Below are 16,878 nucleotides of genomic sequence, written 5' to 3'. Positions count from 1 at the left end.
AAAAAGGGGGGGGGCCCCTGGTCCCCCTAAATCTGCCTCTGAAGATCAACCAAATGATTTTATTGAAGAAAAGGGAAGTAAATGACTGGAAATTTGAAATTAGCTTTTTTTTTTTAATATTATCATAGGGTATCAAAATTCATTAAAAACAAGAAATTCAACCCTCGACAGCTAATCTTCTGAAGTGGTTCCTACAACATTGGTTATCTGAGCTAACTGAAAAGAAAACTTTTAGGTAAAGAATAGTACATGTAGTATTGCATGTATAACTTAATGTAAATGGCCTGGTGTTAAGAACCTATCTATAAAAGTGAACTTCATCTAATTTTAAGCAGTATCAAGTCATTCAAGTAATTTCAATCTGGCAGAAATTCTTGCAATTAAATCACAGAAACAGGACTGATGATGATATTGGCTATTTATTGAATAACAAATGACTATTGATTAGTTTAATTGGTTCTTCCAATGTCATTACTATCTCAATGTCAATTGACATTCATACTCAAACATAGAATAATGAAATTCCTAAACTATGAACAATGATTGTTTCCAAATATCCATAAGATTAAGTTGTATGTCAGAGATTTCAAATTTGCTTTAAAGATTGAAATGTCCTGGATGTTTTGAATATCTAAGTGTCATCCTTCAAAAATGTATTGGTCATGTACAAAGCCTCAAAGACTCACCGGTAACGCTCAAATCAAAAAAGTTAAAAATGCCAAATGAAGTACGAAGTTGAAAGCATTGAGGACACAAAGTTACTTAAGGTTTTGACAAATATCTATTCCTGGGTAGAAATTAAACCCATAGTATTTCATAAAAACAAAACATGTATAAGCAAGTTTAAATACACTCATAAAAACACAAATACAAGTCGTATGTGTCTTCTAGAAATACTTGTACTTTTGACAAGTTTGGGTGTTGGTTATTGAATCAAATATCTTCATGTGTCAATAAATATTTGAAATCAACAATTATATGATTATCCAGTTAATTTTCGATTATTATACCCCTGCTTAAAAAAAGTTGGGGTATACTTTTTTTACCTCTGTCTGTCCATAAGTCCGTCCATTCATCCCTTGAATTTTTTTGTCTCATCTTTCTCAGGAACTACATTACAAGGATTTCTGAAATTTGGTTTCAGTGTTTATATAAGTCAGCTTTACTGTGTGATGCATTTTCAGATTCATCACTTGACAACTTCCTGTTTATCGAAACACTTGTATCATTTATCACATGGTAGCTAAGTTGAAAATTTTCATCACATTTTTCTCAGGAACTACTGTACAAGAATCACATATTGAAGTTGCAGCGCAATGAATTTTCAACTTGGCTTGTTACAGGTGCCTTAATTTATTATCAATAGCAGGACAATTATGTCTTGAAATGGAAACTCTTTCTATGAAATTAATTATTAAGCAAAGATATGTTTAACACTTATTCTAGCAATTTATTTGTAACTAGTGATCTCTCTTGGGAAGTTTTCATGTAATTTATTCTACCTTCAGGATACTTATTTAGAAAAAAATTCTATTATGATTAGAAAATCCATTATTTGTCACCTTCAAAAACACATCTCTCTGGAATATTGATGAAGCCCTTTTCATTATGTCCAATTATAATGATATAATTAGAAACAAAGATAAAAGCAGATTCATTGAGAATTCTGTAGCTGTACATGTGAAATCTCCCAGTTTATCTAGCAGATTATTGGAGCATTTATTGATGACAATTCTCAATGGAATTAACAAATTCTATACTTGGAGCTGAATGAATAAGTGCAAATAATTCTGGACGGGAATATGTAGGTTTTGTTTAAGTTTTATGTCTAGTCTGTGATATTTGCTGACAATGCCGACAATAGCTGCTCCAGATATACACCTACAGAGTTTAATGCAGGGACGTAAGTGTCTTTATTTATACTCATTAGTCATAGGCATCAACGGTCAGATAAAATTGTCGAAGGTAAACATTCAATGATCAAATCAATATCTTGATATACGACAGTTTTCATTATTTTGCTCCTATTGTGATTGCATGAATTTTAGCTATAAAAAAATGACAATATTGAAAGTTATTAGAAATACATGACAACTTGATTATAGTCTTTTATTGTATGATTGGGGAAAATCAATAATTTTGTTAGCATATGGTGTTAATCATGTATCTGTGTTATAAATGGAATACAAATGCGTAGAACAGTCTGAATGTCCTGCGTAATGTTAAGTACTTAATATTATGCTACAAAAAATTCTTACAAAAAGCCAGATGCATTCATTTCCTTATACCAGGTATGGTGTGAAGTCCTAAATTTTAATCAGCTGAATAAATTTGAGCATCCAAAAATTAAGTGTTTTCTAGTACGTTTAATGCATTACTAATAGAACTAGAACATTTTGCATTACAGTGATGGATTTAGAGGGGGGGGGGGCTTTTGTTGGCGAAATTTGATTGTATATTTAGGAAAAAAATGAAAGATGACTGGAGCGGGCCACCTCTTAGGCAGTCAGTGGTCCCCTACTTTATGAAAATTTCAGGATCCGCTACTGCATTTGATTTGTTGGAAGCTTGCTATCTTTTGATTTGTATAAAAATTACAAGATCTGCAATAAGCTCTTAATATTTACAGTAAATATGAATAAATATATAATCACATAAATAGAATGATCAAAATTATTTATGGGCTAATTTATGCAGTATTGATAGGGACAGGTGACCTTGATAACCATGTAGTAAACTGTTTTCTGTAGTTCATCTATTATACCACTAGCCTATCTACACTGAGGTTGTACCCTGCAAATTGCAGGTGCATTAGACCAATTGACAAAAATTGTCAGTTTTCTTATCAAAGGTTGTGGTTTGCCATTATGCACCCTGTTTGCTTCCACCTATAAAATCTGGCTGCCACATGATAGTTTTGAAAGTACTTTTAAAACCATTATAAAAAGTAACACATGCTTTAGAATGGTAACATGTTTAACTAATATGATACAAAAGTTCGTGACTACAAGGCTTGATATGTTTTCACCAGAAAACAGGAGATTTTATAGGTAAACCTACTGTAATTGTATAGGTAAACCTACTGTAATTGTATAGGTAAACCTACTGTAATTGTATAGGTTAACCTACTGTAATTGTATAGGTTAACCTACTGTAATTGTATAGGTAATTAACCTACTGTAATTGTATAGGTAAACCTACTGTAATTGTATAGGTAAACCTACTGTAATTGTATAGGTAAACCTACTGTAATTGTATCGCTCTTAGTATAAACAGGCAAATACTCATAACTGTAGGAAGCATTGGAACCTGTTTACCTGGTTATTTGGTCTGTTTATTGTCATTAGTTGTTTTCTTGACATTTGCATGCATAACTCAGTGCATTAACTCTTGTAGTTATACTTTAAAAAAGGGACGAAAGATACGAGAGGGACGAAAGATACGAGAGGAACAGTCAAAGTGCATGCACAGAGTTTTGATTTTTATGCCCCACCTATGATAGTAGAGGGGCATTATGTTTTCTGGTCTTTTTCTGATTTTCATTTGATTCTTCTTTGATTCTATGTTTTGTGAAGTTTTGATTGTCCTTTTTTGTGGAATGGAGTTGTCTACCCTTCACTGATCTGTAGTGATTTTCATTGGCTCTTAAAAGACCTTTGTATCATTTGGAATAAGCACATCACATATTTTATGCTGTCAGATATAAGTAGATTATCAGTTTCTGCAGGATTTTATAGTACATCCAAATTTAGATTTACCATTGAAAACTGTTAGAAGGTATAAGTTAATGTAAAGTTATCTGACCAATTGTATTGTACTGTGGATTAATTATTATTCATGGGATACCATGGCCAATGTTCATAGATTTCTGAGGTATAGGTGAACCACAAATTTGAATGTTCAACAGAGTACATTCAATTGCTTGTATATAAAGACTTGAAATCATGAAATCAAAAATCCATGAAAATGCAGTTATTCTTCAATCCGGTAAAAAAAAGGTACCTGACATATTATATAAATCCACACTATTTTAGTTCTGAAATGCCATTTTAGACAGTTATAACTGGTAAAAATTATGATGCACATATTGTTATAGACTTTGTACTGATAGTTCTCATGAAGACAGGAAATAAATTGAAACATTTTATTACAAAATTATTTCCTTAAATTGTTTAGAAAAAAAAAAGTTTGTGGCATGGGTTGACTTATTGTCATACTTTAAAATTCAACTGCTCGGAATTCTTTTTTGAGGTAAAATATAAAATTTAAATTTTTTGTTTTACAAAAATGACATCAATACATGCTGTATTTTATATAGATTAGACCGTTGGTTTTCCAGTTTGAATGGTTTTACACTAGTACTTTTGGGGCCCTTTATAGCTTGTTGTTCGGTGTGAGCCAAGGCTCTGTGTTGAAGGCCGTACATTGACCTATAATGGTTTACTTTTTTATACGACCGCACCGCAAAATTTGAAAAAATTTTCGTCGTATGTTGCTATCACGTTGGCGTCGTCGTCTGCGTCGTCGTCGTCCGAATACTTTTAGTTTTCGCACTCTAACTTTAGTAAAAGTGAATGGAAATCTATGAAATTTTAACACAAGGTTTATGACCACAAAAGGAAGGTTGGTATTGATTTTGGGAGTTTTGGTCCCAACATTTTAGGAATTAGGGGCCAAAAAGGGCCCAAATAAGCATTTTCTTGGTTTTTGCACTATAACTTTAGTGTAAGTTAATAGAAATCTATGAAATTTTGACACAAGGTTTATGACCACAAAAGAAGGGTTGGGATTGATTTTGGGAGTTTTGGTTTCAACAGTTTAGGAATTAGGGGCCAAAAAAGGGCCCAAATAAGCATTATTCTTGGTTTTCGCACAATAACTTTAGTTTAAGTAAATAGAAATCAATGAAATTTAAACACAATGTTAATGACTACAAAAGGAAGGTTGGTATTGATTTTGGGAGTTTAGGTCCCAACAGTTTAGGAATTAGGGGCCAAAAAGGGACCCAAATAAGCATTTTTCTTGGTTTTCGCACCATAACGTTAGTATAAGTAAATAGAAATCTATGAAATTTAAACACAAGGTTTATGACCATAAAAGGAAGGTTGGTATTGATTTTGGGAGTTTTGGTCCCAACAGAATAAGGGGCCCAAAGGGTCCAAAATTAAACTTTGTTTGATTTCATCAAAATTGAATAATTGGGGTTCTTTGATATGCCGAATCTAACTGTCATGACTGTGTATGTAGATTCTTAACTTTTGGTCCCGTTTTCAAATTGGTCTACATTAAGGTCCAAAGGGTCCAAAATTAAACTTAGTTTGATTTTGACAAAAAATGAATCAGTTAGGTCCTTTGATATGCTGAATCTAAAAATGTACTTAGATTCTTGATTATTGGCCCAGTTTTCAAGTTGGTCCAAATCGGGGTCCAAAATTAAACTTTGTTTGATTTCATCAAAAATTGAATAAATGGGGTTCTTTGATATACCAAATCTAACTGTGTATGTAGATTCTTCATTTTTGGTCCTGTTTTCAAATTGGTCTACACTAAAGTCCAAAGGGTCCAAAATTAAACTTTTCTGATTTTAACAAAAATTGAAATCTTGGGGTTCTTTGATATGCTGAATCCAAAAATGTACTTAGATTTTTTATTATGGGCCCAGTTTTCAAGTTGGTCCAAATTAGGATCTAAAATTATTATATTAAGTATTGTGCAATAGCAAGTCTTTTCAATTGCACAGTATTGCGCAATGGCAAGAAATATCTAATTGCACTATATTGTGAAATAGCAAATTTTTTTTTAATTAGAGTCATCTTTCTTTGTCCAGAATAGTAAGCAAGAAATATCTAATTGCAAAATATTGTGCAATAGCAAGATTTTTTTTTAATTGGAGTTATCTTTCTTTGTCCAGAATCAACTTAAATCTTTGTTATATACAATATACAATGTATATTCACTTTTTACTACCAACTGATAAATTAAAATAATCTTTACCATTCAGTGATAACAAGCAGTTTTTTTACATCTTAATATTTTATGATGTATTTAAATGAGTAGTTATTGTTGCAAACTCCATTAGAAATTTTAATTGAGATTAGTTTTGGAATAAGGGAAAGGGGGATGTGATTAAAAAAATTGGGTTCAATTTTTCTCATTTGAAATTTCATAAATAAAAAAGAAAATTTCTTCAAACATTTTTTTGAGAGGATTAATATTCAACAGCATAGTGAATTGCTCTAAGAGAAAACAAAAATTTAACGTTCATTAGAACACATTCATTCTGTGTCAGAAACCTATGCTGTGTCAACTATTTAATCACAATCCAAATTTAGAGCTGAATCCAGCTTGAATGTTGTGTCCATACTTGCCCCAACCGTTCAGGGTTCAACCTCTGCGGTCGTATAAAGCTACGCCCTGCGGAGCATCTGGTTTTAAATTGTTACTTGGATGGAGAGTTGTCTCATTGGCACTCACATCACATCTTCCTATATCTATGTATACTTTTTTTTCTGAAATGTCTATAATACTATGGATTCTTTCGTTTTAATGGGTACCAATTTTCATGGATTAAGAGAAAACTTACATTTTCATGGTTACTAATTTTTTGGTTTTACCCAGAATGCAAACAAAACTATAAAACTATTGTCATTCATTGGACATGTAATTTCATGGTTCACTTTAATCAATGAATTACACAGAAATTGGTATCCAACAAACAATGATGAATCCATGGTAACTTACAAAAATATATATGGAATTTTTGTGAAATTACACTACTATGTGAGTATAGACCAAATATAGAAACTCACTTTGGTATAACAGAAAGATGAGTTCATTGTCATATTATACTTTGAGTAAAGGAGATGTATAATGATGTATGATCAATATTAATGTGACAGGATGAGGAGGACAACATTGTAGGTAAGCCAAAAATAAACATGGTGTGTTCTTATCCTGAACATGTATTGTATTGAAAGATAATCCATGCATTGAATAGATAAATCTTCTTTCTAACAACTAAACAGTACAATGTGAATGATGAATCAACGTTCTTCGAAAACCTTGTTAGTCGGTTTTTTTTAAATTTGGTTCAGTTGTATGCTGAAGAGTTTAGTATGGCCTCTGTTTCAGGCATCCGTTTCATTGAAATAGAGTATCTATTGTTTATAATCCTGCTGAAGCCTTATTCTAGAGGGGGGGAGGGGGTTATTCTGCTGTGGCCTTGAGGTATTTTTGTCTCTATTTTTGTCTCGCTTGACAGAGTCTAAAAGTGAGACATAGGTATGCTGTTTCCGGCAGCGGCACGGGTGGCGGCTACGACAGCGGTGTCACCAATGTATTTGTTTGTGATTGGGTCTAGTTTATGGTGAACTACTAGTGATAAGTCGAAGATATTTGGTATGTAATTGTATAAGTATTTGCACATCTCATTACCATGGAGATTATTTGACCTGTCCCCTCAGTTATGGTCTATTGACTTTGAAACTTTTGCTTGTTTTCGTGTATTAGTTTGTGATTAGGTCAGTTTATGGGGAACCACTAGTGGTCAAGTAATGATAATTGGTATGCAGTTGTATAAGCATTGGTAAACCTCATTTCCATGGAGATTATTTGGCCATGTACCTTCAGTCATATTTCATTGATTTGAATATTTGCTAAACTTACATGTTAAAGTGTTGCTATTTTTTTTTTTGAACATTTGCATTATCGAAATTACAATAAAGCAAGACAATTATCTCTGTGATAACAGTTTATTGTTGAGTTATCTCTTTGACACATTTTCAGATTCCATTCCTTATTCTAAAAGTAAATCATCCTTTAGTATTAATATGGGAAATATATACTTTCCTTCTTTTTTCCAGATTACCATCCAATGCAAGAAGTTTTAGCATCAGAGACAACAGAAGATGTTGAACCTACACAACAAAGAGTTATATACATTAACTCTCCACAGCCCGTCAAATACTGCAACAATAAAGTCAGGTAGGTTTTACTGTAATACACTGAGTGTAATAGTAATGTCATCTAGCTTTTTCTGTAACAATAAAGTCAGGTAGGTTTTACTGTTCATGCTGTCATATTATTCAAATAAAGAGAAACTTCCTTTTTTGTTCTTTTCTTGATGTGCACTTGTAACGTTGTTCAAAAGACTGATTTAAAAGGATGCAGGTTTTGTTATTCCTATTTAATGCTACCTTCATGAATTTTTCGCTGATAATACCAAGAAAAATAAATTTGGAAAATTATTTTCTAAAACTTTTTCTTTTTTTTTTTTTATATATAAATAAGGCTGTTAGTTTTCTCGTTTGAATTGTTTTACATTGTCTTATCAGGGCCTTTTATAGCTGACTATGTGGTATGGGCTTTGCTCATTGTTGAAGGCCGTACGGTGACCTATACTTGTTAATGTCTGTGTCATTTTGGTCTCTTGTGGACAGTTGTCTCATTGGCAATCATACCACATCTTCTTTTTTATATTAACAATGTTTTTTTTTCAGCACTGCAAAATACAGCTGGATATCATTCCTACCCAAGTTTTTGTTCGAGCAGTTTAGAAGATATGCCAATGTTTTCTTCCTTTTCATATCGTTACTACAGGTTTGTATTCATATGAGATTATTTTAATAATTAACATATGTAGGACAAACAAATTCACAATAAGAGATTGCAATGCTGGATGAAATAATCAGTTTTGTATTTGGCTTAGATGTGTGACGAGTAAGGAAGTTACTGGAAGTGATTGTAATTAGTTTAAATTAAGCACTACTATTTGCAAAAAGCTTTGAAGAGAATTTAGAAAAAAAACATTGGTTCAATGATCTTCAGTGCTACCGGTACTTCCCCTTGTAGAGGAAGTTTCATTTAAACAAGGAAACTCTGCAAGTGCTTTGTAGCTAATTATATAATATATCAACTTTTTAATAGACTATAGTTTTCAACTTGTTGTTCATGATGTGCATATCTGTCTTATGTAGTTCTGCTTGGAACTTGGACTTAAACTTATTTATTCTGCTTTTTTAGTTGAAAAACATGCTATTTATAAAATATAAGAAAAAATGATTTAGTAGTAAAGTGGTAAAATAATAAAGTAGATGAAAATAGATTAATCAGATTACTTTTACTTTTAAATCTTTAAAGATCTAAATATTATTGACTGTAACCTTAATAAATGAATTACCACAAAAGAAATGGAAAAGGCTTAATTTTATTTTTGGCCTTCTGTATTTACCAAAAAAAATATATTATTGATAACATTTCCACAAACTTTTAGCAAACTGTTTAATCCTATGACAGTTTCAGGAAATGTTGATGTTTGAGTAACCAGTAATATAAGAAGTAAGTTTTCTTTTTTGCAGCAAATACCCCAAGTATCACCCACAGGAAGATATACCACAGCCTTGCCACTTCTGTTCATACTGTCAGTGTCAGCCATTAAAGAAATCATAGAAGATTATGTAAGTCAATGTTAAATACTGAAAACAATATCACTACAAGATCTGTTCCATTACTCTAGTGTTGATCCAATTTCCTCTTCTGAGTTCTTATGGCATGATGTAAGATTTTTTTGAATTTGTTTTATTGCAAAAGTACAAAAGTTTTGACTTTTTTCTTTGAACATATTCTGGTATATCTTTTTAAATAGGACCCTGTTTCATTATATTTACATAGATTCCATTGATGCAAATAACACTGTCATTAAGATAATAACTATCGAAATGAGGTCACAGTAGTAAACTAAGTAAAGTGTTATGAGTGTGTGGTATATGTCCCAAATAGCATAACATGGTCTCGTATCAAATAAGGACATGTGGTATGATTTCAAAAAAACACATATATCCACTAGACATGGATGCAAGAAACTTAGATCACTGCAGTATGACCTTCAACAACGAACAAAACACATACTGTATAGTAAGCTATAAAAGACCCCAACATGTTGAATTATTGCTTTCAACCAATGAAATTGCTAGATTTTTGTCAGAAACTGCATAATGTTTGCTGTATTTAAAGTATTATAGAAAGAAATGCCATATTTTCTGATATTATTTAAAATTTTTAATTTATTTTTTTTGAATAATTATCATATTTATTTGTGTAACTTGTCTACGTGTGAAGAAAAAGTAAGAATTGTTGTTTATTTTATAGAAAAGACACAGACAAGATGATGCTGTAAACAACAGGGAGGTCTTTGGTAGGTACAACATAAACTTGTGGCCTTCTGCAATCACTTTAAATGTAAATTTTTCAACTAATTTACTCCTCACATTTTTCTCGTAAACTACATAAAGAGTGACTTCATGTTTGGTCAGCAGCTTGACAGTGAAAAGATGTAAAATATGAGCACTTTTAAGATCTGGAAGTCACCTACTTCAATTTTCTGATATTTTGTATAATATGTATGCTAAGCATGACAAACCTTGCATTCAGTTGTTCGACAGAATCTTAGATTTCCAATTGATACTTCCTCATCTGCAATCATACCAGATCTCTTTAATTTTTATATGAAATTATTAAAACTGTATAGACCAAATCAAACATTTTAAATTATTATTTCCAGCGTTGAGAGAGGGACGTTGGACTTTGTTGAAATGGACCCAGTTAATGGTTGGAGATCTGGTAAAGGTGACCAGTGGTCAATTCTTTCCTGCTGATCTTATTATACTCTCATCAAGGTAGATTTATTGTAAATTAGAGAAGAATCAAGTTTAAACTGAGCAAAACAATCTTATTTAAACAAGTGGACATAACTCTTGTCAGAGCTCAAAGAAGTATTTTATTATGCTATGGTTTATGCAAACCTATTTATATGAAATGATATTATCTGTTACAAAAGTGGAGTTTATTTGTTAGACTTTGAAAGAGAAAAAAAGCATAATGCCATAAATTAATTTGATTTTAATAGGAAAATGTGAAACTATTGTTATGTTCAACAAATAAGTAACTTCAAATGTATTAAATTGCATGAAAATAAATGATGACAAATGTAATATTTTATAAATCAATATGCTTTTTTTTATACAAGTTAAATATTTTATTTTGATAGACAAATGTTTGAAGAACAGCATAATCAACAATATCTAATCTGTATGACTTCTAGATATTCAGGTTACTGATGTGATGTAATAAAGAATAAATGTTTAAATATAGATTCTACCACTGCATCAAGTGTGATACGATATTTATCCACTCGAGACAGTTAAATTTTCAAATTTAAGACACGAGGCTCACCGAGTGTTTTAAATATTTAAAATTTAACTGTCAAGAGTGGATAAATATCGTATTACACAAGATTTGGTGGTGGAATCTGTTTCTCTAATGATTTTCTAACAATACGCCAGCAAGCAATTCCTTCTTGTCGAATGATCGAATGATCTTCAAAAACATGTGTTCTTTCTATGTTGCCTTTTTTCATGTCATCACAATTTCAGAGTAAAGCAAGAAAATTTGACGTCATAATCAGATTTTAACCAATGAAGAACTGAGATCAAACAAACCACATGTTGATTAAATTTTTTTTATACAATGGGTGCAGAAAGGGATAAATTGACGATGAATTAGAGAAATAAATTTACAAATGATTTTCTTTTCTTACAGTGAGCCTCAAGCAATGTGTTACATTGAGACAGCTAACTTGGATGGAGAAACTAATCTTAAACTTAGACAGGTATAATCTTATTAAAAGAGTTGCTCTGATATATATAGATTTGATGTATTAACTATCCATATTACAGTAATATTGTGTTTTTACAAACTTTGTGTGAAAGTGATATAAGAATGTAAGATAAGACGCAGTGGTTATTAACATTTTTTCTCAATTTTATTGAATTTGACAGCGGTAATTGGCATTTTTTCTCAATTGTATTGAATTTATACAAGATGAAACATGTAAAAAATTATACCAGATCCATGAAGGAATTTACATGCAGAATAATTAAAATCACTAAGAATAAACTTTAATTTGTAATTCAAAAAATGACTTTAGTATTTTATATATATTATTTTTTGTCTCTTGCAACTGTAACCACTTTCTTATAATGAAGACTGTACTGTGACCTATAGCTGTAAATTTCTGTGTCATTTGGTCACTTGTGAAGAGTTGTCTCATTGGCAATCATACCACATCTTCTTTTTTATAATATTATGAAAATATCATTGTTTAAAACTCTCTCTCTCTTCAGGGGTTACCACAGACTGCTAAACTACTGACCCATGATGACTTACTGGACTTGTCAGGAACAGTAGAGTGTGAGCTGCCTAATAGACATTTATATGATTTTGTTGGAAACATCAGACCTTCTGGAAGATTGTAAGTTATGAGTAGTATTATGGAAAACTTTGCTGTGAAAGAATGCATGATAAAATATATTTTAAAACCTGTTATTAAAACGACATTTTACTTATTTATGAAACTTTCTCAATAGCCAGCTTGCTATTGTCCTCTACAGATTTATATTATTATACCCCACAATATAGGAATATTATAAAGGATTAATTCTGATATAGGATTAGGACTATATGGCAATCCCTTGTCCATCCTTTATAGTCTAACAAATATTTCATCACACTTTTCTAAGAAACTCCACATTGATGAGTTGTCAGGTATGTGCACTGTTCTGTTTTGTCAGAAACCTACTTCCAGTTTATATAGACGTTGGTTTATGAATGAAGTTATGCTCAGCACAACAGCAAGCATAATAAAGTTGCATGTGTCTTTTGGATTTTATTCCTTAGTACTACTGTTATTTTTTCCATTTACAGAGCAATACCAGTAGGTCCAGACCAGTTATTGTTGAGAGGAGCTATGTTGAGGAACACTAAATGGATATTTGGTAAGTATAAAAACTCAAAACAGGTGTGTACATTACTGTAATAAATTGTTGCTGATGGATTCTTTACTTTTGCCAGACTCTAGATTATCAGTTGAATTAACAGTGGTTCAGGGATAAGCTTGATTAGTTGGTCCTGCTGAACATTTATTACTTCGACACTGCCATGCTAGATATTTTGAAACAAAAAGAAAAAAATGAAATAAAATAAGCATTTAATCAAAAGTAACAAAGAAGTGCTTAGTGAATGATTTTGGACTTATAATACCCCAACATTAGGAAATTAAGATAAGGATATAACCACAATTAAAAAAAGTTAAAAAAAATATGAACATAAAATCACTATAATGGAACAGAAGGAAACAGTCTGTCCAGAATTGGTAAAAAGATACTATAAAACCATTTTAACTGCACCCCTAACTTTAGTAAATGTAGATTTCTCTGCAACAGAGGAAATGTGTCACAGGATTGTCAGATGTTAAAACCTTATGTTTTAAATTGTTAAAATTCTTTTCCAGGAGTAGTGATCTACACAGGACATGAAAGTAAACTGATGTTAAATTCTACGTCAGCACCATTGAAAAGATCTAATGTAGAACGTGTCACCAATACTCAAATCATCATTCTATTTATCATTCTGATAGCATTAGCCATGATAAGTACTATAGCCAATCAGATCTGGACAAACTGGCATCTTCACAAAGATTGGTACATGTTTTATGATGGTATGTATATAATGGTGAAGGGAAATAACTCTGTAAACTTATCATTTAAGTTTTACAAAGATTGGTTCATGTTTTATGCTGGCATGTATATATTGTTGAAAGGAAATAACTAAAATAATCATTGAAGATTCACATAGATAGGTAACATGCTTTATGATGGTATGTATATATTGTTCAAGGGAAATAACTCTGTAAGGTTATTATTTATGATCACCCTTTCAGTATTGTAAATTTGAAAAAGGCAACCATACAGATTGTTTTAACATGTTTAATGGTAATTGATGTAATAAAGAAGAGCATGTATTGCATTTTCCCTTCCTCTATATTTAGTTGATATCCATTCTTGTCTAATTTATACTTAACTTGATGGTAACAATGTACCAAATAAAATTTCATGGGTACAGCCATTTTATGAAGGGAACATGACATAGAGATAAAAATAGATGGTTCTCTGTGATTGGTTGTTATATCTTTTATATATTTTTTTTCTGGAAAGCATTATGAATGAAGTTTCATGCAAGCACAAATTTGTCCTTAAATGTATAGTATGAAGGGCCGGAAATATTTTTTTTATGTTGCTCAAAATTAGGGAAATTTTTCTGCGAAATCGTCAGGTATTGTGAAAAACCCCAAAATTCACCAAGAAAAGCCATGGGACCATATTAATTTGAGTGTGGTAAAATCGCAAATAGATATCGAGCTTCAATTTGACAACAGCAGTTTTTCCATAATTAGTTTATTAAAAGCGCCTTTTAAGGAGATAATTGCTAAAAATAGCATTGCCGGCAATGGGGCCACCATGTAGTACTTTATATCCTATAGTGATTGTAATTATGTTTTAAAGGGAGATAACTATATAAGTATGCTTAAAAGGGAGATAACAATAGAAGTTTGGAAAAATTAGTTCACAATCAATTTATTCTTATACTCTTTTTCAGCTCTTCCACCAAGCAATTTTGGATACAACTTTTTGACCTTCATAATTCTGTATAACAACCTTATACCTATCAGCTTACAGGTTACATTAGAAGTTGTCAAATTTATACAGGCAATATTTATAAACTGGGTAAGTCTACAATCTTATATGTATTAGTTAAAGAATTACATTAGAAGTTGTAAATAAAAGTCTGCAACATTTCATCTTTATCTAGCTTTCATATTTTTTTTATTCATAAAAAAACCTTGAATTGAATTAATGGAGTCCCGGGTCGTGTTTAATATCTTAGTGGCTACGTAGCTGCTATCAATATCTAGCAACTAGGCTAGCTTCCCGTTCAATAGTCATAAATCTACGTATGTAGCCGCTACGATATTGAACGCAACCCAGTTATTTCTCCTATTTCTTTCTAATCAGTCGTATTGTAATAGAAGTGCAGATGTTATTCCTTATGTTTGACTGTCAAATTTCAATATTTTTTAATACTTATGGTCCCCTTCATGGTTTCCAGTTTAGAATTCTTGAAGGTTCATGACTCACATTTTAAAAGAGAGCAATACTATTTGAGTCTGCAATCTAGGTGACCGACATTGCAATTGATTTGAGATGCCAACTTTGTTTTTGTTGTTGTTATTCTTAGAGATTTAACTTCAGCATATTGTAAACAGTTATACAAGTTAAATGTTGAGATAGTTTCTTTGTCCAGAAACCTATATCTGTAATTTAATCTCATGATGATCATTTTAAGAAATAAAAACAATTTTTATGTCTTGGAACCCTATAGTTTGCTGTAAGACAATGAAAACATACTAATATATGTTCTTATAACAGATTTGTTTCTTATGACAAAAAAAAAATATTTGAATTTATTTACAAAGTTTTGCAAAAACTCACAGTATAATTTACTTTATTCTGTTATTAATGAGAATGAAGTTAGTGGACAAAGTATATTATTATTTGTAAAAATGTTGTTTTATAGGATTTGGATATGTATTATGCAGAAACAGATACCCCTGCAATGGCTAGGACATCAAATCTAAACGAGGAGTTGGGACAGGTAAAGTAGTGCTAAAAAATATGCATACATAAATGTTTTGTTAGAATCCCATAGTTTCCAGTATACAAATCAATGCAAAATTATTGTTTCAGTTACATAAATTTGTTAAATTATACATGAAAAGCAATGATTACCAATAAACAAAATAGTTAATTTAATTTTGAACAGATTTTTATTTTTTTAAATCTACTTCAGTTCTACATACAGATGCTATACTAATTGGAAAAATTAAATTATGTCTGGCTTCACATGTATGAAGCATTAAATAAAGTTATTCAATGTTAATATGTCACTTGTAACACTTATCAGATATTGTACTAAACAAAACAGAATGTACATATAGGTAATAAGTAGAAGAAAACAAATATTGAAAAGAAATATTGTTACAAACATTGTACTACCTCTATCTAGCAATCACTTCTCCTTGAAAGTCTCACCATTTCTCTCTGTCAGTATCAGAAAGGGAGGCACTTCTCCTGATGATTCTGAAGTATTATGAGCCCTGATTACTGTTTTAACCTGCCATATTCTGTAATTCAAGTAATTTTATATATATTTTAAAAAGACAAGAATACTGACAAAAAATATTTTATGAAAACTTTATGTTTTAGGTGAAGTATATATTCTCTGACAAGACAGGAACACTGACCAGAAATGTAATGGAATTCAGAAAGTGTACTATAGCAGGTATCTGTTATGGGTAGGTATTGTTTTTGTTATATCTAATCAACTAAAGCCCTCCTGCCTGCCCTAAACAAACATATAAGCATTAGGAGTTATATGATAAAAAATGGCAGAGGAAAATAGCCATATTCAGCTATAGCTAAGATCCACATTGACTGAAGGAGTTAGAACTTCAGTTTCTCAGTAATTTTTTAATTTATCAATGGGGATTTTTTTAGAGAAAAATATCATAAATCATGTCAGTGCTGAGGTCCACCATCAAAAACTTCATAAAATAACAATTCATGAAACATTATTTAAAAAACTTAATAAGACTGAGTCATCAAGTTTACTTTTAAACGCCACACCTTTGTATATGATTAGATTGGACAAGAAAAGGTTATAGTCAAAACAGACAAAAATTGATAATATTTGTTTTTTTGTAGAAATGATGATGAAAGTTGTGATAAATTTAATGATCAATTGCTATTAGAAAATCTACAGAAGAATCATGTGACAGCTCCAATGATCAAAGAATTCCTAACATTGTTATCTGTATGTCATACTGTTGTTCCAGAGACTGTCCATGAGGATGGTCAAACTACTCTTGTTTATCAAGCTTCTTCTCCAGGTTAGTGTAACATTGTTGTCTGTATGTCATACTGTTGT

General features: G+C 31.1%; 1 protein-coding gene across 9 annotated transcripts in view; it reads left to right on the top strand.

The window, feature by feature from the left end:
- LOC139485557 (probable phospholipid-transporting ATPase IA) overlaps window positions 1–16,878 on the top strand; it is a 74,828-nt gene that overhangs the window by 10,120 nt on the left and 47,830 nt on the right. For 8 of the 9 annotated variants that reach the window (XM_071270134.1, XM_071270129.1, XM_071270130.1 and 5 more), the window contains exons 2-14: window positions 7,863–7,983; window positions 8,499–8,598; window positions 9,357–9,455; window positions 10,147–10,192; window positions 10,559–10,673; window positions 11,596–11,665; window positions 12,180–12,307; window positions 12,760–12,830; window positions 13,346–13,552; window positions 14,491–14,618; window positions 15,469–15,546; window positions 16,158–16,246; window positions 16,656–16,840. In XM_071270134.1, the coding sequence (XP_071126235.1) occupies window positions 7,863–7,983; window positions 8,499–8,598; window positions 9,357–9,455; window positions 10,147–10,192; window positions 10,559–10,673; window positions 11,596–11,665; window positions 12,180–12,307; window positions 12,760–12,830; window positions 13,346–13,552; window positions 14,491–14,618; window positions 15,469–15,546; window positions 16,158–16,246; window positions 16,656–16,840 (1,437 nt within the window). Of the gene's footprint in view, window positions 1–1,682; window positions 1,904–7,862; window positions 7,984–8,498; window positions 8,599–9,356; window positions 9,456–10,146; window positions 10,193–10,558; window positions 10,674–11,595; window positions 11,666–12,179; window positions 12,308–12,759; window positions 12,831–13,345; window positions 13,553–14,490; window positions 14,619–15,468; window positions 15,547–16,157; window positions 16,247–16,655; window positions 16,841–16,878 lie in introns of those variants that run through there. The other variant, XM_071270132.1, reaches the window with a different exon arrangement.

Source organism: Mytilus edulis, chromosome 8 (assembly GCF_963676685.1).
Source record: "Mytilus edulis chromosome 8, xbMytEdul2.2, whole genome shotgun sequence".
Classification (NCBI taxonomy): Eukaryota; Metazoa; Mollusca; class Bivalvia; order Mytilida; family Mytilidae; genus Mytilus; species Mytilus edulis.
This window is presented reverse-complemented; position numbering and strand designations above follow the sequence as displayed.